The 26,508-nt window shown below is 40.6% G+C and overlaps 1 protein-coding gene across 1 annotated transcript in view; it reads left to right on the forward strand.

The window, feature by feature from the left end:
- MYLK4 (myosin light chain kinase family member 4) overlaps positions 1–26,508 on the forward strand; it is a 72,642-nt gene that overhangs the window by 703 nt on the left and 45,431 nt on the right. Inside the window, exon 2 of the mRNA XM_064443489.1 lies at positions 3,193–3,451. Coding sequence (XP_064299559.1) covers positions 3,287–3,451 — 165 coding nt within the window. The 5' untranslated portion in view covers positions 3,193–3,286. The remainder of the gene's footprint in view (positions 1–3,192; positions 3,452–26,508) is intronic.

Consider the following 26,508-nt stretch of genomic DNA (forward strand, 5'->3'; position numbering starts at 1 on the left):
GAAAATAAATCTCTTGTATTAAGCTGAATGCTGGGCAGGTTGTATTTGAAAGAAAAGCATAGTAAGCGGTGCCATTTGCATCTTAATTTACCACCTGAACTTGACCCACTGGTAATTCTTTCCATATTACATCTTGTTTTCTTTCTTAAATTATATATTTAGGTTTAATTATATACCGTTACATAATCGTTCCCAGGTTTTAAAATTCAGGTCAACCTAATGTCAGGATGTACTGGGAGGTAAACAAGTCTGGCTGCTGGCTAACGGTACCTGTCCCCAGGCTGAAATTTTGAAAATGGCTGGTTTGCAAATGGCCAACAGGTCAGAAATAAACTTTTTATTTGAACTGAAGATGGAGGCCAAAGGACTGAGTTTTCAGAGAAGTGCTTTACGGCCCATCATGTAAACCTAGTTCTGGCTGAAGGAGTTACGATCTTAAAACAGATGGTGAAAGAAAAAGGGGTTGTTTGTGGGTTCTTCTTTTTGACTGATAAGTGTTTGCCTGCCTGTTTCTATTTCTAACCAGTTTTATAAACATTTACTCTATTGTTTATAAGTTTATTGTGCAAATTTTCTTACTTTATTGTTTACATTGTGCAAATTTATTTATTTTCTGCTATTGGGCAGAAAAAGCATTAGGGCTGTAGGTATATAACCCCTGATACAGCTGGGCAAGTTTCTGGTTTTTTATGACGTGTGTGTTTCTCAGCATGTAAATGAAGATGTGGTTCATGAAGCAAGCAAGCTATTTTGCTTAAAGTGAGATATTGGTTTGCTGAACACAACCCAGAAGAAAGAGTCTTCCAGGCCAAAGTTGGGGAATGTCAATGATGGGGGGAAAGTTTTCACTCTGGGGGAAAGGGAGCTCAATACCCACTTGAAATATTTTTTTTCTTTTTAATAAGATGGAAGGCCGTACCCTCCCGTTGCTCAGTGGCACATGACCAGGGTGGGATAGCTGTGGAAGAGGCAGCTGCAAACAAATTTCACTATGTGCATCTTAGAAACTCTCCATTGTTTAGCTTATTGTTTCAGGGATATACTAAGGTAATAATGGAGGAGAGGGCAATCACTTTGGCACTCAATCCTAGTCTCTGCTTGGTAACCGAGCCCAGTAATACCTTCAGGCTTGCTATCCCATTAATATTTTCCCAGATAACTGACTCGTTCGTCAGCTTGAAGGAACAACATGTTCTTTCAGTAGGACATGCCATTCTCATTAAATACATGGCCACATTTGGTGATCATCACCTGGGGCATGATGTGCTCTTTGAAGAGCTATGGAGAGCCTGAATCAACTTTCCCTGGTTGCAGTCATGTCAGGCCAGAAGTAGTCTTCACAGCCAGGTTGCTCTACAGTACTGTAGGATTTGAGTAGCTGGAGACATGGAGGCAATGGGAGGGCATCTGGAAACATTATCTGTTTTTTCTGACAGCTTTGGAGTATGTTGCATCACCCCTTGGTGTGGAGTAGATCAAAGGATCCGTAGAATAATGGCTGAAAGGTTATACTGTGGTATGTCAGCTGCAATTGTCAGTGCATTTAGGAAGACTCAAGAACGCAGCTCTTGAGAAACGGGGCAAGAAAATCCTCGTAGTGTCCTTTCACCTGAAGGTGATGGAAAAGGGATGTCAGAGCCATGAGATCTGGTGATAGAGGCTAGAAGCAGAAGACCCAGTATTTTTACATACTGGGTGCACGACTTCTTCAGGTGATGAATGTCTTACAGTCCCATGCTAGTGTCCCTGCATCTCACATATGAAAAGCAAGCTCTAGGGATGCACTAATGTGATAGCAGGAGTCTCTCTGGAAGGCTCATTTGCCAGCTGCAAGCTTGCACTGTCCTTTGCTGTCCATCATCTATAAATGTCACCACTAGCAAGCCACCTCCTGTGTCAGACGTGATAGCATGTGGCATCTTTTGCATCTGGGAAAAGGTTGGAAGGCTAACTATGGGCAGTGCAGTTAGTTGATGTAGGTGTACATCTCATCTGTTGCATGTGCACAGATGTGGGGTCAAAACACAGTGAGGAACTTTTTCTGTTGGAAGGTGTTCAGGTAAAAATAACTGATTTAATTGGGTCTCTGGTTGGTACACTGAAAGCTGTTTCTCTGTGCTGCTAATGACTCTAAGGTTGTATATACATTCTTAATTACGCCATATAGTTTATGGTATTTATGCAAGTTAAAATGAAAACCATGAGCTGTGTAATGAGATTGAACAGATTCAGCTTTCTAGAGCTAAAGCATTAGTGCCGTGCTTTTGTAGCTGGGTTTCCAGTACAGTGAAGGAAGGGTTGCAATAATAGCAATGAAGACATTTTAGTCCCCTATTTCCTGGGCCTACACACAGTTGCCAAATGAAATGTTAGAGTAGTTTCTCTTACTCTTGTAAAATTAGTTGTGCAAAAGGACATATTTTCCAAGTGTAACCAAGTGATTACTTACGGGGTGGGGGGGGGGGGAACCCACTACCTTACTGTGGAATAAAAGCCCTTCTACAGACAATCAAAACTAACAGCTTGACTTACAATAACTTGCCAGCCAATCTTACCATCAGACAAACCTCGATGATCCTATGTCGTAAGTACTAGGCACAAAGTGAGGGCCTACAGAGGGAAGGAACCCAGCTGAGGACTATGCTTTTTTGCAGCCTTCAACAGAGGGCCTGAAATCACCACCATTTTGGCAATTACCCATTTCCGTGGTATAGGATAGTGACAAGAGAGGGAAGGACTGTGTTCAGGCCTAAAGCACTTTGTTTAATATCTAAAATCTTAATGGACTTAATAACAGGGTCCTCACATGCCAACTTGCTGGAAATGCGGCAGAGAGAAGGGGAACACATTTAGCCACAGGGAACCACTGAAGTGGTGAAAAAGCGGGAAATGACCTATAAGCAAAGTCTGCAAGCAGCAGCAATATGTATTGATTTGATAGAGCTAAATAGTTTCTATGAACAAATTAAATTACATTGGTCTTGTAGCCTGCTTGACTTACCTGGTGTTGAATGTAGGTGAGTAGGTAGAATGGCCTCTGTGAACATCTAGTGCTGTTAACACTGTAGTTGTGTATTGGTTCAGAAAGTATGAGAGAGAGTTGAAATATAAAATAATTGCAACAATGGCACTTCTCTAAGCTAAAATGTATGAATAATGCTGATGCTTCTTGTTTGTCTTTCTTTTGTACAGCCAAGAAGGAAGAGAAATCAGAAGTTACGCATGTTCATTGGTTTATGAATCTAAGGTGGAGAGAAAAACAGACAGTATATTAAGCGGGCATAGTATGAAGCTGCTTAAGATTAACAGGCTGGAAGAGATCAATACACGGTGCAATGGCAACAGATTGGAAAAAACAGCCTTTTTTCAGAGCATGGCAAAAATGGGGAGGACTAGAAGCTTTCAGGAAGAAAAATTCAGTGAATCGGATCCTGCAGCAGAAGATGAAAAGGTAACAAACTAACTGCACAATTAATTTTGTCTTCCCAAAACACTGTCCCTTTCTTCTTTCAGCTAGTTAAAGAGTTTATTATGTGTGTTTCCGAGTAGAGTTGAATTTTTCATTATCATCTGTGAAAATGTATTGCAGCTGTGGGAGACTGGTCAGCATCTTTTAATCTTTTGGATTCATAGAAGCAAGCACGTGTGGCTTTATTCTGGGGTTTATTTACAGCTGGACTTATATTCAGAAGTTGTGAAGAAGTTGTGTTGTTCTGCAGCTCTTCAAAATCAGAAGGTAATGATGGATTTTGTTTTGAAAGCCTTTGTCTTATCTAACAGCTCTGGAGTCAGTGCGGACTGGATGAATCCCATGGAAAGAGCAGATTTCCTACAGGAACTGAGGAAGTTCTGTCCTTTGCTCCCTATTAACACTGGGGGAGCAGGGCATGGGCATGGATACATGTTGCATGCCATGCTTGCAGGGTCGAGTGCTGTCCAGTGTCTCTCTGCTGTACCTGTCTCCAGTAAGAATGGTGCTGGGCATCATAGTATGGGGTCTCTGGCAGGAAGATGACTCTGTGATCAGCCAAAATGTGTTCAGAAATAACAGTGCATTTCCTTGTATTATGTTTTTTCCTATGGGAGAGTCTAGAGGAACCAGTATTTTATTGACAAGTCATTTAGACAAGAACAAAGAAAACGTGCTTGCAATACTGCAATGAGAAATTCATTTTACACACCATTTTGTGAAAAGACTTGAAAAATTTGTGCTGTGGCTGTTTGTGTGCTGATTGTGCTGATATGGTAGAGCAGTTTTGCAAGTGTTCTGTATATTTTTTCATTCAGATGATAACCTGGAATATAGGTATAAAGTAAATTTCACGATGGTTTCGTTTGTATTCACAACTCAAGAAGCTGAATTTTTGGTATTTCTTAATCTGCTGGGTCACTTTTGTACAAAATTATTCCAGTCTTCAGTAAGCTATTACAGTTTTTACTTTGTAGAGAAAGAAAATGATCCGTATATTAAAACAAACAAAGCATGTCTCACATAATTAGAATGTGTTTATTTTAGAGAGTTTCATTTAGTGTTACAGTGAAAATGAGAATTAAAAAAAAATCATATGGGTGGTCAGGATTTGGAGGATGTTATTAGCTCTTTTAAGAAAGGTGTCCTCCAGTATGAAAATCACAACTTGCGCAGGTGAGAAAGTAGCACTGCTGTTGCTGCCATGTAGCTTTTTGTTTGAGTTTTGTCCCTTTAAGGTCAAGAAAATGGGTATGCGAGCTGTTTTGCCTGTGTTAATGTGTCTTTCTTTGATGACGAATTGCAGAAAGTAGCTGAGGTAGCGGGATTTTCCACCACTTTTTGCTGCAAAAACTCTTGATGTTTGCTTCTTCAGTCTAATAGTTGGAACTGGCTTTTTGTTAGGAATGCTGTGAGAAAAGGCAGGGAGAGTTTGGAGGTGCAGTAGGAGAGAAAGGAATAGGTTTAGAAGATGAACAGCTGGTGGCTAGTTGCAAGCTGGAGAAATAGCTCCGTGTTCCCATTTTAGCTCATCAGTCCCCTGGGGACAAGACTTCAAAGGTGAAAGGCAGTCCAGCTGAACTCTGGTAATATACCTCACTGAAGTGAGGTTTCCAGATACATAAACATCAGTTATATTTCTTCTAAGCTTTTACAAGCTTAGAATTTAATTGCAAAACTTAAGTTTCACACATTTTTTTCAATTTCTCAATGGGATACAGAATTGGGCCCTAGCTATGCTGTTAGTGTTGATAAAAGAAAAACCAAGACTTTCCTTTGAGAGGTCTTAGCTTTGTCTGCTTGCCTGAAGAACAGTTTTATTATACTGATCAGGAGAGGATGAAAAGAAGATTGTGCTGGCATGAAATGCAGTGAACTTTGCTCAGGTGTACGCATTTACATGTGTATGCTTGTGGGCATATGTACGCAATTTCTGTGGATGATGTCCTGCTCCCTTTGGAAGCAGTGACAAAGCATCTATTAGCTTCAATGGAAGTGCATTAGAACTCAAGAGACCATCTAAAAGAGAGTGGTCAAACTCTGTACTTGCTGGAAGAAATAATTATTCTGAGACTAACTGATTATAATTACAGAAGAAAATTACCTCCTTCCTCAAGCCAACTATTTTTCTAGATATATTTTTTATAAAATAAGCAAACACAAATGTCATCTTTTGGTACAGTATATTCTCACACAATACCCCCAAACAAACCCTAATTTAAGGAAAAAAAAAAAAAAAAGACTTTCCAGACCCGTTAAAAAACAACTATGGAAAGCAAACCCAGCAATTGTTGACCATCAATTACGAATAATGACTTCACAGTGTAATGTATGTCTTGGTGCCGTGAACAAGCTGTGGTGTTTCAGTCCTCTAGATGGCACTCTTTGCCACACCAGCTGTCCACCAGGACCGTTTGCTCTTGGAGAGGATGACTCAAAATAACTCACCAGTTTTGCATGTGGTCAGAATGTCCCCCATTTGTACAGTTGGCAGCACATGGCTTTGTGTCTCGGCTAAGTTTTGTCTTCAGGAATGAACACAAAGTTTTGCTTCAGGTGGTACATTAACAAGTGAATGACATCTTGTTTTATAGGACATGCTTTTTGTGTGTGAGAACCAGATTAAAAAAAAAAAAAATCACACAAAAGAAGAAAAATCCAGATTTGTCCTTGACCTATTGCACAGAACAGCCACACCAGGCTTTGTTCTGGTCCAAGGGAGGGGGTGGCACAGAGCAGCAACAAGCAGCTGTGGGAAGGTAGAACCACCTCTTTTGACAATAGCACCAGTTTATGCAAAGGTAAATTGATTGTGAAACTACTGCGCAATTTATCCAGCTGCATTAGCTTCCAGTCTGCTCTACGTTCCCCACCTACTGATGGCCCAGCCAAAGCTGCATGCTGTTGGTCAGCAAATGGGTAGTCTCTTCCTTCCAGCTCTTACCTGGTAAACGATGGGTACGAGAATGCAATTCAAATTCTTAGATTTTGAATCACTATCTGAAATTAGGACACTAATACATACATGCACAAGTGGAGAAGAAATGGCAGTTTCTTCTTACTGCTTAATTTACTTACTGCTTCATGACTGTTAGCTCTCTGTAATTATGGGCACCTGTTGCGCAGAAGATGTATAATCCGTATATATAAGGATTCCTTCCTTATATATAGACCAAAGACCCTATGTATTTATCCTTCACAATCCTTATATCCTTATATATAAGACAATAAACGATGACACACTTCGTTCCTCATATTTTTAGTTTTCTATCTCTAGAAGTACAACAGCTTCCCTGGGCTTATAATAGAGCTGGTAGCACGATTTTTTACTGAAGTTGCGTACCATTTCCAATTTTAAGATACTGTTTTCAGTTGTTTAAAAATTTCCCAGGTTTTGGCTGCTCAAGCCAAAATTTTCCATGCAGATTTTGCATCACAGTGAATTGCTTGGGAAAATTCAGCAGAGACAATCTCTCTGTTTCTGGAAGTTTTAGGGGAAAGGAGTTACCTTGATGATATTGAAAGTCTCACATCCATGTGGTTGAAATGATTGGGCACCTCCATCCTTTGGATCAAGGACTTGAGGGTTGGCAGGTGAGCAGATGCTGGATATGAGATGGGGAGACAGCTAGGACCCACTTCCCTTGTGGTGGTGGTTTGGATATGGGAGCAATGTAGACAGACTGCAAGCACAGGAACAAAAAGGACTGCAGAGAGTAAAGCCGTGGCTTCCTGTGCATGTGCACCATGACACGTTTTAAGTGATTGTCTTGAATTTTGCCCCTTGGGTATTTTTTTTCCATTTCTTGCCTAATAAAAGGGAAAAAAGATGACCAGTGGCCTGAACTCTAACTGCAAAGGGATTGTGCTAAATTTTTGCTTTCATTTGAGAAGTTCTGGGGTGTCAGAGTAATTGCCTTTCAAGTCCCTCTAATACACATCTCATGTAGATCCCTGCACCTGTTTCACACTTGTCAGTGAGCCATCTCTCCTTTTCCTTGTAGGTTCAGGGAATATGTTGAAGTGTGAGAGAGGATCCTGCTGCTTGTCTGAGCCTTGCCTAGCTAGGTGGTACTTACAGAGCTGGGGAGGGTTTTGAGGGTGCCTGCCAAACTGCATCTGCTACAGCAGGAGATCCAGGTTAATCAGCTGATTAAAAATAAGGGGATGAATCTACCCCTGCGAAGAAGTTTTGCCTGGATTGCAGGTAGTTTCTGCCTTTTGGCTTCATATCTCCGTCACACCTTGTGGACTGTGTTAAGCTGTGGAAGAAAGAAAGAGATCCCTGCATCTGGAAGTGCACAGGTAGTAGATCTACTTTCAATGTTAGATACATTTCACTGATCAGTATTGATATTTTTTTAACTGGATGAATGCTGCTTGTGTTCAGATGTAGCCAGTTAAATCAATCGGTTCTTTCACAGAGCGGCACATATTTCTCTCTTTTACAAGAGTCTCTTTGGCGGTAGATCCTAGACAGTTGATATGCTTTTCAGGAAGGTGCCTCTCTCCCCTTGCTGTTGGAATGCTTTTTCTTGCCGTTAAAACATGATGCATCCTCTAGTGACCTCTACTGGGTGCAGTACAAGGGACTGCCTCAAGGTTACCATCTTTCACCATAGTGGGAGCAAGGTTGCCAGCCCTTCTTGTTGTGGGACTTGGAGATCCTCAGCACGGCTCATGCCCGTTATTCTCCTGTTGTCAAGTGAACGTAGCATTATCTCCCCAAAGAAGTAGCATCACTAGTTATAACATCACTAGATGTTGCAGTCAAAGATAGTACCTACGTTTGCTGTGATTTTCCAGAAGGTAATTCAGGGCTGTGATAACGTGTCATGTTTTAACTCAAGAGCTTTTAGAAGAATTCTTAACAGGGAACATTGCTTAAAGAAAAGTGCATGAGTTTAGAAAGGCAAAAAGGAAGACACTTGTCCTAAAGTAGCTCTAAAGACTTAGATTGCCAGAATGCTTAGGATTTTAATTAGCTTGCTGCAAATGAAGCTTTTCTTTCTTTCTGTGAAGAGATCCACCTGCAGAATCTCAAAACTGATTTCATGTCAAAGGTTTGAGATCTGAAAAGGCTGCAACCTCACACTTGCATATTCTTCTAGTACTATTAGCCAAAGAGCCATGACTTACTTTGAATATATAACAGTTTTTCACACACTGTGTGAAAGGCTTGCAGAACAGTGATAAGGTAAATAATTTAAATATTAACTACACATATCAGCACTCACAATTAAGGGATTAATAAAGAAATTGAAGAATGAAAAAAAAATTGTAGGATTTTTTGTATACTCTTCGATTATGACCTAAGAAGCTTATTATATGAATGTCCTCTAATCCATCAGAAAAACTGTTCTTTCAGAAATTTGTACTAATATTTTTCTCAATAAAAGCAAACCAGACAGATTTTACTAAGGTTTCCATTTATACTGATTCTGCTTCTATGACATATATGCATGGATAAATATAGAGAAAGGAAAAACTAAGGGGACACTCAAAAAGTAAAAACATATTAGAAATGTCTTTATTCATGTTGTTAATTAATTTGGTAGTGTCAGTTACTGAATGATATTTTTTTGTAAACATTCGCTTTAAGTAATGATCTTTAAGTTCGTTCTTTAACCAACTTGTTAGAAGAGGAAGAACTAACCGTTCAGTACCATACCGTCAAGGAGAACGTTGTCCCTGATATGCAGCTCTGTTGGGTGTAAAGTTCAGTCACATTCAATTACTGAAACTGCTAACAGTTTAGAATTGTCCATTTTTCGCAAAACAGTCAAACAAGAGTAGTAAAGAGAAGATAATTAATATATATGTAAAAAACATACTAGTACTCTGTTCTTTATAGAGAGTGGTTTCCTCTAGATTTACTGGCAAATAAAAATCAAGTCTGTGGTTGGTGGTTTGCATTTTTTTTCTGATCCAGTCTGAAGCTACTACAGCACTCACAGATGAACTTGAAAAAAGATCCACTCTTTTGTTTATGCCTAACTCACTAAGATTTTGCAGTTTTTCTTGGATGAATTGTAGTTTGTAAGGAAGAAGAGGTTCCTCTGTCCTAATTTTATTACACTTCCACTGTTTTCCTACTGTCAATTTATTTTCCAGTTTTTAAGACCCGAGGCCAGTGTATTAAATGGTATTTGTTAGCAAGAGAACTATATCCATTGCATTGCAAAGAAAAAAGATTTGAAAATACCCTGTGTTAAGACTACCAGTGATTGCTTTCCAGTCCTTATCTGCACTAAAGTATTTTTTTTCCTGAATTTTGCATGTCAGTGACTGTCAGCTCTTTGCCAGTTTTGTTGCACATGTTGTGAACCCACTTTTGAAATTTGGAGTGGTGACATCTGTCAGACATTTCTTTTTGAGGTTGCTCTGCACATAAGTTATGTTTGTTCTTTTGAGTTAGAATGTCTCTCATGAAGTGCGAGTTTCCCAGGCTGTCTCATAAGTCCTCACACATAGGAAGGCGGCACGAACTCAGAAACATTTCAAGAGCACGGCAAGTGTCCTTGCCAGGGACTGGCAGCAGGCTGTGCTCGTGCAGGGACTCCTGGGTAATCTGAGTCCTTAGCTTTGGGAGGAAATGCGCCAACAGCAGCCTGAGACCAAGATTGCTGTGTCATCTCAGCACCCCATGGCATGTCCATTCCAGACACATCCTTCCCCCTCTCTTTCTAGAGAAGCATTGTTGTCTACTGCAAGTAAACTGTTCCTAGAGCTCCCTTGTTCCTCTTCATGCTGATGTGTGTTCAGTGGCTCTCAGAGCTGTGAAAGTTTGGACACATGGCTCGTGTGATCAGAAGGTCTGGTGATCTGTACCAGAGTTCATATTTGAGAATGGTACTGTCCCTGAACTCCCAAAGTGTGGAGAGAAGGGGAATAGGATCTAAAGAGCTCTATGGGTCTTGCTCACTTTTCTGTGGTTCTGGAGAAGATGTGAGTTTGGCTTCCTAAGGGAGTGTGAGGGAACAGTGCTACCCTTTGGTCATGTTGCTTCTTCCTCGAATCAGCATTAATCAAGAAAGAAAATTTAGAGCTATAAGAAGTAACTTTCAGTAAATCCATTTTCTTTCTGTACGTAATGCTACAGCAGAATACTACTGTTGGTGGCAAGTAACTGAACTTCTGTTAAGCCTGTATCTGTTCAGTGGGTTGTAAAGGGCCTTTGGTAATTTTGTGTTATTATGAGCAAGCAGAGACCCTAACTGATATTGTGTGAGGCACAGTACAGTTTGGATCCACTCCACAGAATTCATTGTCTGAACAGCTGGATAAGGGAGAAGTAAAAAGAGAAACAGGTTACATAGGTGGAAGAAGAGTCTCCTCAGGTCATGCTCTCAGCCAGTGACATCCGTGCAGAGACATCTGTGATATGGAAATGAAATTGCTGACTCTCTGTCTAGTATCCTCTTTACATAGCTATATGCCGAGATCTGAGGGGAGCCATGCCTCCGAACCCTCAGCCTACTGGATCCCAGCCATTTAATGAATGCGGATTACTTTGCAAAGGTCCTGCACACCATTTGGTCCGGGATCAAATACTTCAAAAATCTGTAGCAGCTTCTAGACATTTTCTTTATTTTTCTGGCGTTCATTTACTTGCAATTCACTCCTTCCCCCCCAGTTCATTCTCCTTGATTTTTATTTAGATCCTGTGAATACCATGGCGAGAGGTTTGTCATAACACTTGGAATATGTGACTATTAAAACATATGAAAATTAGATCAGTTTTGATACAGCAAAGGCATAGATACTTATTTCAGTGTAAAAAATGTTGAATCTTGTCTGTTTAGAAAAATACCTCCTTCCCTTAACTCCTCTTTGACCTTAGATGCATGGCTTAGCAAATAATTCATTTGGCCATGACCATTCAAAGGTGTCTCATTACAGGTTACCTACCCAGCCAATTTGTAATATACACGGCAGTGCAGGGAGATGGATGCAGACTGTCCCTGTGACCTTTCTCTTCTGGCACCCTTGTGCAATGTCTAGTGGACACGTTTAGCAGAAGTCACGGTGCAGTAAAAGTGACTTTCCAGTGCTGAGTGCAGTGTTAGGATTCCAAACAAGGGCCCTTGCATAGGAGAGGTCGCTCTTCTGTCACGTCGAACGGAAACCTCACGTGTAATGAGCATTTTGAGGAGTTGAGTATCTTCATTTTTACTCTTATATGGACAATCCAATATATTTCCTGGTGTTTGGTCCTTCTGTGTTTGCTGAAAGTGGTTTATTTTTCAATCCTGAGTTAAACAAATCCCTTAATGGCTTATACTGAAAAAATAACTGGTTGTTAGGCATGTGTTGTATAGTTGTGTAAGGGAGGATTTTTGTTTTTAAGTACTATGTGGGCAAGTACTTTTAAGTGCTTGATTGACATTTACAAATTAAATTCCTTAGAGAAATGAAAATGAGGCTCTATAATATGACCTTATGCTAAAGAAAGCACACAGGATGTTGTCAGAATACATGTAAAGGAGTTCGTTATTGATACTAAAAAGAGAAGAGGGAGTATTTTTCCATAGTTCCCTGTCTTCAAGGCTAACTAAGCAGACATACTGGTACACAAGCTCTCCCTGACTCCACGCCTGGACTAAAGAGTGATGGAGCAGATACGTGGGCAGATAGGTTTAATTTCGGCTATTACCCTATCTAGTTATAAGCATGTCTAGTTGATCTCATATCTTAAATAGTGACTGTAGTTGAAGACGATAGGAGAAAATGACAGCCTTTAATCTTAACTATTGGCAGCGAGACAACAAGGTGCAGCATGATTTTCTGTTGACCTTTGATGGTGCCACAGCCCTTAATATCATCACTACATTTTAAAGGACATATTCACCAAGAGAATTGTTGCTTTTATCAAACCAAACACTTTCTGCTGTCTTTCTGAAATTCATGGTAGACCCACGTTTGGTAGTTATAAATCAGGAGAAATTGCCTAAAGCTTCTTGGTCCTGCATGTTTTAAACTATCCCAGAGACGTCCTAGGTCTCCTATTCATACCTACCCTGTTTATTTCTTCCAACTCATATGTTAACAGGGCTTTATTATGGTTTCATAAGAAACCTATTCTATAAGAATGGAAATGTACAGTATGGAAATGTAGCTTGCTTGAGAGGGCATCTAAAGAGTTGGAGGATCTAAACATAGGTCCATATAGCAGTGCTAAAATGAAAGAATGAACAGTATTCAGAAGATTAGGACAAATGACTCAGACAAACTGGCTAAAACTATTATGTTTCTATAAAGAGGTATTTTTATTTTTGTCACGTCTAATCCTCTAACCTGTCCTTCTTTCCAGACAGTATTCTAGCTGCTAAAAGGCAGATCTGGCTCCTGGCTGCAGCTTTCCAACACTACATCCAAGATCTATATCTTTAAACTCTGTTGTGTATGCACTTCATTTTTAGTTGTAGAATAACTCACTGCCTCTTAAAATAGACACACGCGCATAGGTACAAATTTATCCAAATACTTAAATTGCCCAGGTTTTTGAAGGCATTTTCTCTTCATTGTCCTGATTCTACATACAACTACTACCTCTCCCATCATGTTAGTTGCTGGGTTCATTAAACATGGTATTTACAGTGCTTTCCTTGCTGTAGGGAGAACACGTTGTACACGTGATGCTGCATAATAAAGTGTGTATTACAAATCTTCATTATAATGTTGAATAACAAATATAAGTTGTAAATTTAACTCTAAGTCACTTATTAAAAATTGTTTACATTTATTAGGCAGCTATTCCAGAGAATAAGCACGAACATCTTTAGCTAGGAGTTAATGGCTGGAATTCCTAACAAGTCGAACAGATTTTATTTAATGATCTTCTTAAAGAATCCTCATGAAATATTTTCTGTCTTTGCCAGAATATTGCCAATAGATTGATTCAAAATGTTTATGAGGGCTAGTATGTGACTTGCAAAGAGAGCTTGTGTGATGCCTCTTTGTACTATTCCTGGCTTATGCCTGTGCTGTATGTAGTCCCCCTGCTTCATCAGCAGTAATTTCATGCATGGTTGGATAGTTCAGGAGGCCAGTTCAGGATGGGCATTTGCTCTTTATGTCCTCAGGCTATACAAAGTTTCACTGGATTAGAGATTATTTATGGACACTGTAACTGAGCGACAGTTGTCATATCAGAGACTTGACAGACTAAGTAGGTGGGTGGTTACAAAACTGTGTATGGAGAAGCAGGGGTTCAGAGGGATGGAAAGAAGCACCCACGGTCACCCGGCAGATCTATGACAGAAGTAGAGCTATAAACAGACTTTCTGACTTCCATTCCGGGGCCCGAGGCATACTGCTACCGCAGCGAGACCCCCTTGCAATGAAAGACATGTCTTCCTTATCACACCTGTTTCTTATATATGGGATTGTATTCTCTGACACATGTTGTATGAAAAGCCTTCATGTTATTAGCTAGCATTTGCCAAGTGTGTGGGAGATCTCACACACACTCCCCCACACCTCCGCCCCCCCCAAATTCCTCAGTCATCTCCATTCGGCATCATGTGACTGTGGTAGAGAAAATTGGCTTCGTAGCTACCCCTGGGTTCCAAAACCGGTGGAATGCTTAATTGAAAGAGTATGGGTGGGCAATAATGATTTAAGCTCTATTTCCAGATCTGCCAAGGCTCCCATAGTTCCCAGGATCTCTTGCATCTGGAATCACACTCTTAATGTGTGCAGTGTCTGGAACTAGGAATGGTTTTCCAAAATCTTCAGCAGACACCAGAGAAAACTTAGACTCTTAAAAACCCACATTATCTTTCACTTACATTTGACTTTAGAAACTGCATTTTGCGTTTTAGCTTGGAAATCATGATGATATATAGGGACCCATCAATACAAGGAAGACCAAGAAGAAAAGTGCATGCCTGTTGTCTTATGTACAGATGTTATGAACACGAATTTGGAATGGGAATTAATTTAAGTGTCAAATGAAACACTCAGGTTTATGCCAAATAAACATTTTATAGAAAAAAAAATCCCAAAACACTGCTTCGGAGCATATGTTTATCCAAATATCTGTCCTGGTTTTTTTCTTCACAGCTTATAACGGGTATGCTTCCTTTGGTCTTTGTGGTACCCCACTGTAGTCCAAAAGAGTTGTTCAGTATTAGAAAGAACCCGAGGAGTGGCTGGAAAGCTGCCTGGCAGAAAAGGACCGGGGGGATGCTAGTCAACAGTGGCTGAACGTGAGCCAGCAGTGTGCTCAGGCAGCCAAGAAGGCCAGCAGCATCCTGGCTTGTATCAGGAACAGTGTGGCCAGCAGGATGAGGGAAGTGATCCTGCCCCTGCACTCGGCACCGGTGAGGCCGCACCTCGAGTCCTGTGTTCAGTTTTGGGCCCCTCACTACAAGAAGGCCATTGAGGTGCTGGAGTGTGTCCAGAGAACGGCAGCAAAGCTCGTGAAGGGTCTGGAGAACAAGTCCTATGAAGAGCAGCTGAGGGAATGGGGGTTGTTTAGCCTGGAGGAGAGGAGGCTGAGGGGGGAGACTTTATTGCTCTCTACAACTACCTGAAAGAAGGTTGTAGCAGGACAGGTGTTGGTCTTTTCTCCCAAGTTATTAGTGGTAGGATGAGAGGAAATGGCCTCCAGTTGCATCAGGGGAGGTTTAGTTTGGATATTAGGAAAAATGTCTTAACTGAAAGTGTGGTCAGGCATTGGAACAGGCTGCCCAGAGAGGTGGTGGAGTCACCATCCCTGGAGGTGTTCAAAAAGTGTGCAGACATGGCACTTCAGGGAATGGTTCAGGAGGCATGGGGGTGTTGGATTGATGGTTGGAGTTGGTGATCTTAGAGGCCTTTTCCAACCTTAATGATTGCATAAATCTATGATTCTAGATGAAACTAAAGGGTAGCTTTCTGAAATATGGAAGACATTTAAAGTACTGCTATCTGTTAGTTGGTTATAGTTGCAAACAAGCAAGTACTCTTTGTTCCAGTGGAAAGCTGACATTTTATACCTTCTAGTGAGCTAAAATGGCATGCTAGAATGTATGGCTGGAGATATTTCACCATGTGGGTGGTCTTGGATTACACATTGTTTACAGTGAGTCTATTCACATGCATGAAGTTAAGCATGTGCTGAAATGCTTTGTTAAATCAGGGTTGTTAAGTATTATGTATTTATTTACATTGAGGTTGTCTGAGCATACAGTAAAAAGGCAATTACTCTTTCAAGGAGCTCATATTCTATGTGTAAATAAAAACAAAAGGAGATTGGCACAACAAAGCAATGAAGTTATTGTTCAGTGAACTTGTCTTTGTTGGTAATATTTGTTTGACCAGTGTAGTGCTTTAATCACATCAGAGGATATTTTTTTCAAGCTTCATGCTCCAGGGTTTGGTATTTGTTAGGATTTTGCTGTACTGTGGATTGTGTGATAAGCCTTCTGTTGCTGATTCCTTGAAGTAGGTTAAGGTGCAAAAGAATAAAGGGAAAGCTAAAAGATAAATCAGAGGAGCAAAGAAAGGCTGGCCTCTTTTTAATTTCTTTTTGAATTGTCAGAGCCCTGGACTGCTTCTCTTTTACAGAAGTTCTCCATTTAGATCAAACCAGTCCAAACTCCTTTGGAGTTATTCTGGTTGACACAATCCAAGAATTGGTCTGCCGTGTTTCACTGAGCAGAAAATAAAGAAGCCTGCATTAGGATGATTCCATCTCCCCACCAAAAAGTGGAATTTCCGTAAATAAAATGTGCATTTCAGATAAAACATGCCCAGCTTCCACTGATTCATCGTCAGAATTGTGGTCAAATGGGAGTTTCAGTTTTATCCCTGAAATGTAAATTCTTTGGTTTATGGAGCTGTGGTTTTTTTGTTTTTTTTTTTTAAGCCATTGGGAACTAGCTGGTTTCATCTCTCTTTATTCTTTTGCAGTGCTTTCATACTTATTTTCCCTGAAAGTGACCCAGCATCTCTGTTTTGTGAACATCAGCTGTTCCTTCTGATATTCATATCAGTAGGACTCCCACAATGTGGGAGACAGGCACTTGGACTACTGTCCCTTTACTGTCTGAGCATCAGTTGAAAATCTGTAGTGTGTAGTATATATGCACTGCTATCTGATGGAATGGGGTGGGCTAGAAATTGTTTGAAAGATTGTTCCGCATAATGGTTATCTGAATGCAATGAAAAGAAAGAAGAAAATTGCATTCAGATTAACTGTGATCTATGGATTACATAGGATGTAAACCTTCAAACCTAGCAGGCTTGTGTTTTTGTTAGGAACTGCTGCCAAACATTTGTCTTTTTTTAGACAACCTAATGCAGATAATCCTACATTGGTTTAAAAAAAAACAAACAACAAAACCCATGATTTTTATGAGCTGCAATAGTAGGTTTCCCATTGTGTCCCCATCACCTTACCTGTTGTTAGCTTGCTGGTGTTCATGAAGAGCGTCTGCAAGACTGGCAAGAAAGGTAGGCTGACTAATGCAAAACTGGTCCCTTTGCATACAGAGGCACATGCCTAAACTCTCAGCAGTCTGCTGATTGCTCTGCTTGGAATAAGTTGGAACAAGAATAAGTCTGTCCTCAGCAAAGAGGAGTCCTCACTGATTAGCCACAGGTGTTCATCAAATACTCTGCAAGTGATATTTCAGTTCTGTCACTCCCCAAAATGTTGATCCTACATACCTTGCGTACAGTATATTTTTTTTTTCTTTTGAGGGACTGATAAAGAGCAAGTACAGTTTACAGTGACCTCCAGTGGTGAAAAACCTTTCTGGAAGAATGACATAGCTAATATCTCAATTTTGTCTGAAAGTCATTCCTTGGAGGGCTTAGCTGATGCAGGTTTCAGTCTTATAAAGCATATTACATTCAGATTTATTTATCATGGTTTGAGCCTTCTTTCTGTTGTTGCTTTTTAAAACAATCTTGAATTTTTCTTCATTCAGCTCTTTCTTCTCTGAGGATCTTCTTGATTTTTGGATTGACAATAGTTTACAATAGTCATACTGGAGCCATATTGCGTATGACTTGTATGAAGCTTTGCTGACTATGTGTTTCCTGGTATAATATTGTGAGATCAGTTCTGGCCTTCCTCCCCTCAGCAGTCTTATTTTCTGTAGTCTTCTCCGTGCTCACAACTTTTTTTCAGCTCCTTCCACATCTGCCTTTCTGGTTTTCCCATATATTTACAAAGTCTGTCATATGTGGTTCATTGAGGACTTTTTCCATTCCACTTAAGCTGGCTTCTTCACTGTTCTATGTTGAGGGTTGGTCCTGCAATGGTTTAGCCATCTGGATAGCCCAGACCCCACAAGTAGTATGAAAGAGCAGATTTTTGGCATTGGTGATGCTGGAATACAGCACTGGGGGTGGAGGGAAGATATTCCCATGTTCTACAAGGCAGAACATACCTTTATACTTTAGAGTCCTTCATAGCACTTTTTATTTGAAGAATATTTGTCTTTGCCTACGCTGGCTTCTGAACTGTATGCAGCACAGATTAGCCTGACTGCCGTCAAGTGGTTAGCATTCTTTACTTCCATTTCTTAACATTACTGACCTTTCCCTGGAGAAAATAGAGAGCTATCTTCAGGAATGAAAATGGAGCTGGATTCTACAAAGAGCAGTCAAAATGTCAGGTCATTTGTGGTTTTATAGGGGTGGGGAGGAAATTTTTGGGGGTTAATATGATACAGGAATCACTTGCCTTTCCCAGATGATTTTCATTCTTTTACACATCATATACCAAGTAAATGTGCTCTGTGGTAGACATGCAAGGAATCAGAAATCATCAGAGCTCAGCCAGCTGCTGTGAATGTAAATTCACATGTGCGTGACTTGAGTGGACGTATTCTGAGTTGCCAACAAGCTTATAATGGGAGTTTTCTTTTCCTGGGAATATCTAGGTAGAGAAAAAGAAAAACCTGGTTTCAAAATTTGCAAAAGAAGTCTTGTTTGCTGACTTTCTGAACCAGGTTTTGCTGGTTATAATGGGTCTTTAATTCTCATGGACTTTCTTTGGGATGGTATTTGAGAGACTGTTGGAATAGAGTACCTTATCCTGCTTGAAATGGGCTAAAATTTGGAAAACAAACTAAGCAATTAAACAACACAGCAGAGCAGCCCACTGAAGGATGAAGCATGAAACATTATTCTGCAAACTGTGCTTGGGCTGGCTGTGTCATAAATCCTTCCCAAAGGCATCAGTTGGGTGCTGTTGAATTTCCTTTGGAGAGGCTTTCCATACCTTCGCCACAACCACAGTGCCTGGGAGTGAAAGATCCTGTTGTCCTTGTAAAAGAAAAGGGGGTGTAGTCCTTCTTGACGACATTTCTGCTTTCCTTACTCTGGGCTGCAAGGGGGCAACTATGCTTGTAGAAAGGAGTATTCAAGTCCTAGGAGATAGGGTGCTTGGGTGCCACACTGGCAAGGAGCCAGTTAACTTCCTGGGAATCTGTCGGTAGCCTGCTCCTTGTGAGCTCTGCAAATGCCTGGAGATTGAGTGCATACTTCTAATAGCTGTGGAATAAACACCTATAAGAATAGCCCATTCGTTTGATTTTCCAGGCTGACAAAAAACCAGGGCTCATATTGGAGTTGAGGTGAAGAACTGGTGATAGATGTAGCCACGGCTGGTTCTGCAGTGACAGGCATGTGCTGCTCATCCTGTAAGGTTTCGCCAGTAATCTCTGGGCAGTGGAACACAGACATTAGGTTTCATGCCCCTCTGAGAGACTGTGGACCTCTGAAGAGATGCTGATGGTCTCAGAGCAGCTTGAAAAGTTAGAAGACTCTAGTTGTCAGCAGCACAGCAGGTGTTGGAGTGACAAAGATTCAGACTTGTGACATGAAATGTAGTGGTGGAATGGCTGTAGCTGGCTCCTCTGTGCTGGCTTATAAACCATCTATATCAAGGCTAGCTGGAACTGAAGTACCTGCAGATGGCGATGAGTCTTGTGGGCTTAGGAGACTTTCTAAACATGGTGTTCAGTGATATGAATGTTAACTATAACAAGTCCACCTCTCTCCAATTGTTTCTGCTCCTTAAATGGCTCCAGGCATATCCCTTTATCCCCACTAATAATAGATGGGATTTACAGGTGCTCATATTCCAAGGACTTAATACCAAGCACTATCAAAATGTGTCATAGCTTCAAACCATAGTTTTGGGTGTTCTACGTGAACCTACTTGTGTCAGTACTTTCCAGGAGTGTTTCCTGAGGACAATGGTGTTTCCTTTTTTGGTTCAGCAGTGGTAGGCATCTTGACATCACAAGATAGTTTTTAGAAACTAATGCAAGCTAATGAGAATACATGATTATAAAGTGCTCATCATATCCTAAAATCTACAGATCTGTGTCTTTGTATGTTAACATGAAAACAAATATTAAAACTGCTTGCATCCACCAACCTTATTTTCCAGCTGAAGGTGAAGCAAGGCAGAACAAGATTTGTGCCTCCAGATGATCAGTGTCTTGATAAGGAGAGAACAATATCACTGTACAAGGCACTTCTGATGCCTTCCTTAGAGACTTTCATCTATCTCACCTTGGATGAAGCAAAGCTGGGATGCAAGCCACTGAAACACTTTCCAGTTTAAAGACATATGCAGGGTTTCATGTTTCAAATGATTATAACATCTACCTATAGACTGGGGAGGTAAGGTGGGAAGAGAGAGGAAGGTGGAAGATCTAAATTGATTTTTTAATTTATTTTTCTTTCAATCTACCCGTCTCTTTCTCTTTTGTATTTTGTTGCCTCATATTCTTCTGTTGAGTATTTAAAAATAAACTAAGTTTTAAAACAATTGTGCTCAAGTGTTCTGTCCTGAGCTTGAGCAGACTAACTTGCAGTGCTGTGAGGGGGACTGCAGCACTAAAGAAGCAGACTGAAACCTTTTACTTTGCAAGTAGGTTTAACTCTGCCTCTGCAATTTCTAATGAGCCCTGAAAGCCCAAGAAACCTCAGAGAAGCAAATTGCATTATTTATTCATATTAAAGCACACTTCTAAGTCCCTATTGCGACATGTAAATTATTGTACCCCACAACAGAACAAGGTATTCAAGGTTCAGGTAAATTGTTTGTTTTGTGTCATGCTCCCTCACTGTCCACTGTCCAGTGAAATTTTTCCTTGATTGGGATTAGTCTGTTCAAGCAGGAGAGTGCACGTTAGTGTGCTGAAATGGTGTGAATTTAGAGCATACCAGCAGCTCCCTACTTAATCATCACATATACAGTATTAGCACATGGAATAAGTCAACAATTCTTTGAAAGTTTCTTCATACTTCGAGAGCCTATGAGATGCTGTGCGTGGAGTTAGTGTGAGGCAGGGAGCATCCTGCTGCTGGGTGTTCTGTCACATCTAAACACCCAGGTTACAAGAATCAACAGCTTTGCAGAAAGTGCCTCCGAACAGTGACCTGAGCACAGTGGTAATGTGTTCAAGATAAGCAGATGGCTAACAGGTCCTTGATATTCAAGTTGGACCATTTCAAGAAATCATGTCCCTTCAGCTGTTACTCATGGCTTTGTGTCTATGGATTATTTTTCCTGTAGCACTAAGCAATCATGTGACCACTCCTTCAGAAGGTGGAAAAGTTAAAATGGATTGCTTGCTTTAACTGCTATTACTCAGAAGAGGCATAATTGTCCTTTCTGTTACTGTGATGCATATGCACTCCACTCCAGCTCTGATTACATCCATGACAGTTACAGATGCTCCTGTGGATAGCTATCAACATAACAGTTCTTTGCATTTTTGTGGCCTGATGCCTCCTTCCAACCTCAAACTCTCAAAACGTCTGATGAGTCCTCCGAATGATGCTGCTGTCTTATTATCCCCATTTGAAAAAATGGAGAAACTGAGTCAGAAAAGTGTTACGCAACTTGCTTAAGGGGATGCAGACCCAATGGGTACTGAGCAGAGACTTCACCTTAGTTCCTTGATATTTTCCCTTATCTCAAAAACCTGAAGCATAAACCAAATGAGAAAAAATATTTTCATTTTTTAATATTAAAAACAATTGGAGATTTTTTTTTCTTCCAATTCTTTTTCTTTTCTTCATGTTCCACTTCAGTTCCCAGTTTCAGCTAAGCCTGAAAGCACTGGGTGTAGGGATAATGTGCTCAAGAGGAGCAGAGGGTACTGACAAGTCATTAAGATCCAAATTGGACCCTTTCAAGAAATCATACCCCTTCAGCTCCCTTCAGGAGCACTGCTAAGCAAGTTTGGGATGTTCCCTTGTCACTACATGCATTCAGGGCACGTTTCTTAAAAAACGTGTAAGTATTTGTATATTGAGCAGCAAGTCAAATGCATGACTAGCAGTGTCTAAAAAGATTAACTGCATGTGCAATATTGCAGGTACTGCTTGCCCAGAGGCATGCCTAGATGACCAAATCAGTGTTTGGCAAGGTGAGCCGTTGGACTCACCCAAGAGAACAATCCTGTAACCATCTTTGCCTTTGCTGTGTGTATCCTCGACGCCCAGTGGCGAAGCTACGGAGACACAGTTGCCCCCCTGAGGTCCAGGGCAGTATCTGCTCTCCGCTCCACCACACGTAACACTTCATTCCTTGCAATTACAGTCCTGATCCATGACACTTGATTCTGGATGGTGGCAATGCAGACATCTGATCCTTCGTGCTTGATCTCTGACACTGGATCTTCATTAGGAAAATTACTGGTACCTGATCTGCCTGATCACAGCTACTTGATATATGGTGATGTTCCCCATTGTGGCATGTTTACCACTGAAAGTAAATTTGAAACAGCTAGTACAACAAAACTAAAGAATTAAAGGATTTGGCTCTACTCTGTGGATACTGTGGCCAAAGCATGATGTTAAGAAACCATATCTTATAAGGAAAATGACAAGAAATAGTAATGCAGGGGTAAAAGGATGAAAGAAAGAAGAAATATGAGAAAACCGGTGCAGATCCCAACAGTTATATCTGTTGTCAGAGTTTCATGCTCTGCCTTAACTCTGTATGCTGTGTTCAACACAGACTAGCATTTAAAACAAAACCAAATATAGCTACCCCCAGCTTCATGTACAGTCATCTTTTTAAGTCAAATTTGGTTGATTTAGTTGATTCTGTTTCACAATAGGTATACTTCGGTTTGGTCAGTAGGTTTTCAGAAGCTAACAAAGCCTTTGACTAACCAAGCTAGTTGAAATTAGTTTGCAAAGAAATGTATAATCTGACTCCTTTCATAAGGTTTTCAGTTTCATTGTAATAATTTTGTGCTCTTGAAGAGGGGGCTGCAATAAGCAAAAATAGACATGCTTCATTCCAGTAGGGTTGCAAACATTGCTTTGCCTTCTTCCTCAGTTAATTTTATTTGGAAGTAGCACATCGTCATGTGTCTATCAAAGTCTTCTGTTTTCATGAGCCATCATTTTCCAACACATTCCAGTGTTTTGTTTCAAAACTCTTTGGTTAGCTCCAGTGACAACTATTTTTAATTCTCGCACTGGATCATATGAATTGGTTAGAGAATAGAGGCTTGCACTCCTGGTAATCACAATTCATTTTCCATATTGTCAGATGAAAAATTTAGATTAAAAAAAAAAAGCACCAGTCATGAAATTCAATCCCATGGGCAGAAAGGTGAGTGAGGTCATGGCAAGGCTTCCAAATGTTTCCAGGTGCAAGCAGGATGGGAGATAAGCCAAAGAGCCCAAAATCTTCCATGCTGTTATGTAGGACAGACCTAGAAGTAATGAATATCCCCACTATGTTCTAGTGGCAGAAAGAAAGGATTACAAGTGATTAAGCAGGGATTTTCATATGAATATTCTGGATTTAGAGGTCAGCCAGCATCCCAGCTGCAGATGGCTAGTCGCAGTATCTAAAATTGGGTAATATGAGGTGAGATTCTTTCCCAGTGAGACCCTCTTAGCTTCAGACATTCAGACAGCAGCCCATGGCCAGAAGCTACATCTTTACTATTGCCACTGATGAAGCTATCCTTTGTAATTTTGCCCAGTGCCTTTTTATCTTTCCATTTACTCCATCGCCCCCACAGTATCCTGTGGCAGTAAGTTCCACGACGAGTAATTAGTGTGAGAATCTTGTTTCTCATTTGAAACTGATGTGCAATACTTGTGTTGAGTCTCCTTCCTCTTGCACTGGGAGAAGTGGCAGTCAGTCATTCACCATTCATCTTGTCACAGCAATCATGATTTTCTAGAGCCATGATACTATTGTATGTAAAGGCATATGTATGACTTTTCAGTGGGTACTGCGATTAAGGCAAAAGCGTTAGTTAGTAACAGCATATTTCTTTTAAAAATACAAAAAGAAAAAAGGGAGGAAGCGAGAGAGGAGCAAACTCTTTTATGAGACCATAAAACCAGCTGAGCAGACTAAAAAGAAACCAAACAGCATGGCCTAATTACAAAGTGAGATTGCTGTGTGAAATTGCCCTACCTTTCCAAAGAGTGTGGATTTTTTCCAGCTTGTGAAAATTGCCTTTCCAAAGAGTGAAAGTCAGATATTTTGAGAAGAATAAAACCTTTTGCAATGTTCATCTGTGTTGTGTAGGCAGAGTGAGGAAATAATTTGGGATTTCTGATCAGTCATACATTTCATACTCTTAGGACAAAGTCTAATCCATGATTCTTGCTGATGCCATTTCTCCAAGCAACAAACATGAGAGAAACATTGGTAGAGTCATAATGAAAATATGATCTGCTATGTCTTCTCACAAAATCAAAGACCCACTACTTAATGTTTTGAGACAAGAATAGGCTGGTTTATTATTCTCTCTCATTAGAGCATACCTTGATGGTGCAGAAATAGCAGGGCTACAGGACTGGCTCTTGCCCAGGACAAGAGCAGACATAATTTAAATGATGCTGAAAGCAGTATTTCAAGTTTCTGTGATGAAGATGGACTGTTTCCTAAGCATAGTTGTAACCATTTTTGAAGTGTGGGCAAAAGGTGAGATTAGCCTTCTCTGCCCATAGCCCTTGAAAAGTTAGGTGTCTTATCGAAGCTGAGCTCCTCCTTTAGTCAGGAGGCAGAGCAGTACCACCAGGGACACTTCTTCCCATTTGGCCTCCATTGTAACATGGGGTTGAACTGTCCTGTAGACATCGCTCACTTTTTCTTTCCCTTGACTGTAGAGGATATTTACCTTAGTCTGAGCATCTTTTAGATGACTAGAGTTAGACTTATGAGTTTTAGAGGTTCTGTAACTTAATTTTCCTTGTGTTTATATCCAGCTTTAACCAGTGTAATGGTACCAATTGCTGGCTATCCTGCTGAGGAGGAGAGGAAAGCCAGACAGTAGTATGAGTAGGGCTCTATCTACCTATGCTTTCCCTTCATCTAGGAAAAGGGTATGACTAGTATCTGTGATCCCAAAGATATTACAATTTAAATGAAAAAAAGGCCTATAACATAAGCTGTGTGAAGAGAGAAGGGACCATTTTGATCCTCCGCTCTGTCCTTCCACAGGGCAGAGGCCATGGAAATCAGCCAGGCAGTTTCTGTATGGAGCCCAAAAACTTGTGATTAAATTAGAGCGAGTAACATTAATGGAGTTCTGTAAATAGAAGAAGTGAGCAGATGAGGATAGGTCAGGGGAAGAGAGGAGAGGGCCTTTGAGGTAAGAGGAGAGTTTGTTTCATAACAAGGCTGCTCTTCTCGTGTTTCCCTGTCCCAGAAGCAGAGTCACTAGATGCTCAGGAATCCAGATCTGATCTTTCATTATCATAAATGCAACAAACTTATTCTAAGCAATGTTAAGTTTACCATTTTAAAATACAAAAAAAAAAAAGGTAACAATTTAGCCTGGAAACACATCAGGAAACGCAAAAGATCTGGCTTTTAGGGAATGTTAGTTTTCTTACATTGCATAGCTATAATATTTCTTAATACTGCTGTTTTTTCAGGTTAGAGTTTCCTATTTATGAGGTTTTATTAAATGTTATACTACTGCGTAACACAAGATGTTCACTGTGGTCAGCTGTACAATGCAGCAAGAGTCCTAACATTTCTGTTCCCTGTTTCTTTGGATTTTAACAAAGTTAGAGATAGACTATAGTCCCCATTATGCAGAAGCACAGGGAAGTTACAGGTGCAAGCAGACCATGCTGGCTAAACATCGTCACCCCCTTTTCTGTTCTCAGGTAGGATAAGAAATTTAGTTAGCAATTGGGCCAGCAACATGGGGCAAGTGGGAAAGGTAAGGGTAGAAACTCTTCACCTGTCTTCCTTTTTGCTGGGCAAGTTTCTAGGAGAGCACTGAGGCTGTCCTGAGGGCAGTGCTTGCTCTGACCACCTGCTTCACTTGGAAACTAGGCCTGTTTACCAGTACATGCACCTGGTGTCCCTTATGAGCTGTTCAGAGGATGACCGCCCTTCAGCTTGTGAAGTGTTTCCACTACTATAGCATAGCAGTGCACTTGGTTTTACCTGAACATTCAAGCAGGCACTTCAGAAGTTCAAAAGTAAGTACGAATAGAAGGCAAAACTTTTCCCCAAAGACTTTTCAAAGAACAGTCAGAAATGCTTCTGGATGCACGTAACAATATCAGACAGTGAAGCACACTGAAACATGACTACTCTCAGCAAAGGTTGCCTTGCACCTGTTCTGGCTGCCTGTCTGGAAGTTCCTTCCTAAATGGATCATGCTTCAGTTCTGGTATCTTCAGCTTAAACTCCTCATAAAACTAACACTGAATCCCACCGCATGGACCTAGCAAAGGCTTAAATCCTCCACTTCAGTAGCCTGCAGGTGTGCACTGTAACTGAATTTTAATTTGGAGCAGGTGACAACAGGAAAGCACAATGTGTGCATTTTGGCAAAGTAGTGATATAACTGCTGAGCTCGAGTAGGCAGATTGAGTCCATTGGTTTGGTCCTTCTGTACTTGCTGGGAAAAAAATATCTGGCTTTAGACACTTGTGAGCTAGTTTAACCTATCCTTAAGCCATTCTGTTAACGCAAGGCTTTCATTCTGGACTCTAGTTTAATAATGCTGACTACTGGAGTTCTTCAAAGCCTAATGGAAGACTGCCTCACACTTTCTGGAAGAAAAAAAAAAAGA

Source organism: Phalacrocorax carbo, chromosome 2 (assembly GCF_963921805.1).
Source record: "Phalacrocorax carbo chromosome 2, bPhaCar2.1, whole genome shotgun sequence".
In the NCBI taxonomy this organism is placed as follows: Eukaryota; Metazoa; Chordata; class Aves; order Suliformes; family Phalacrocoracidae; genus Phalacrocorax; species Phalacrocorax carbo.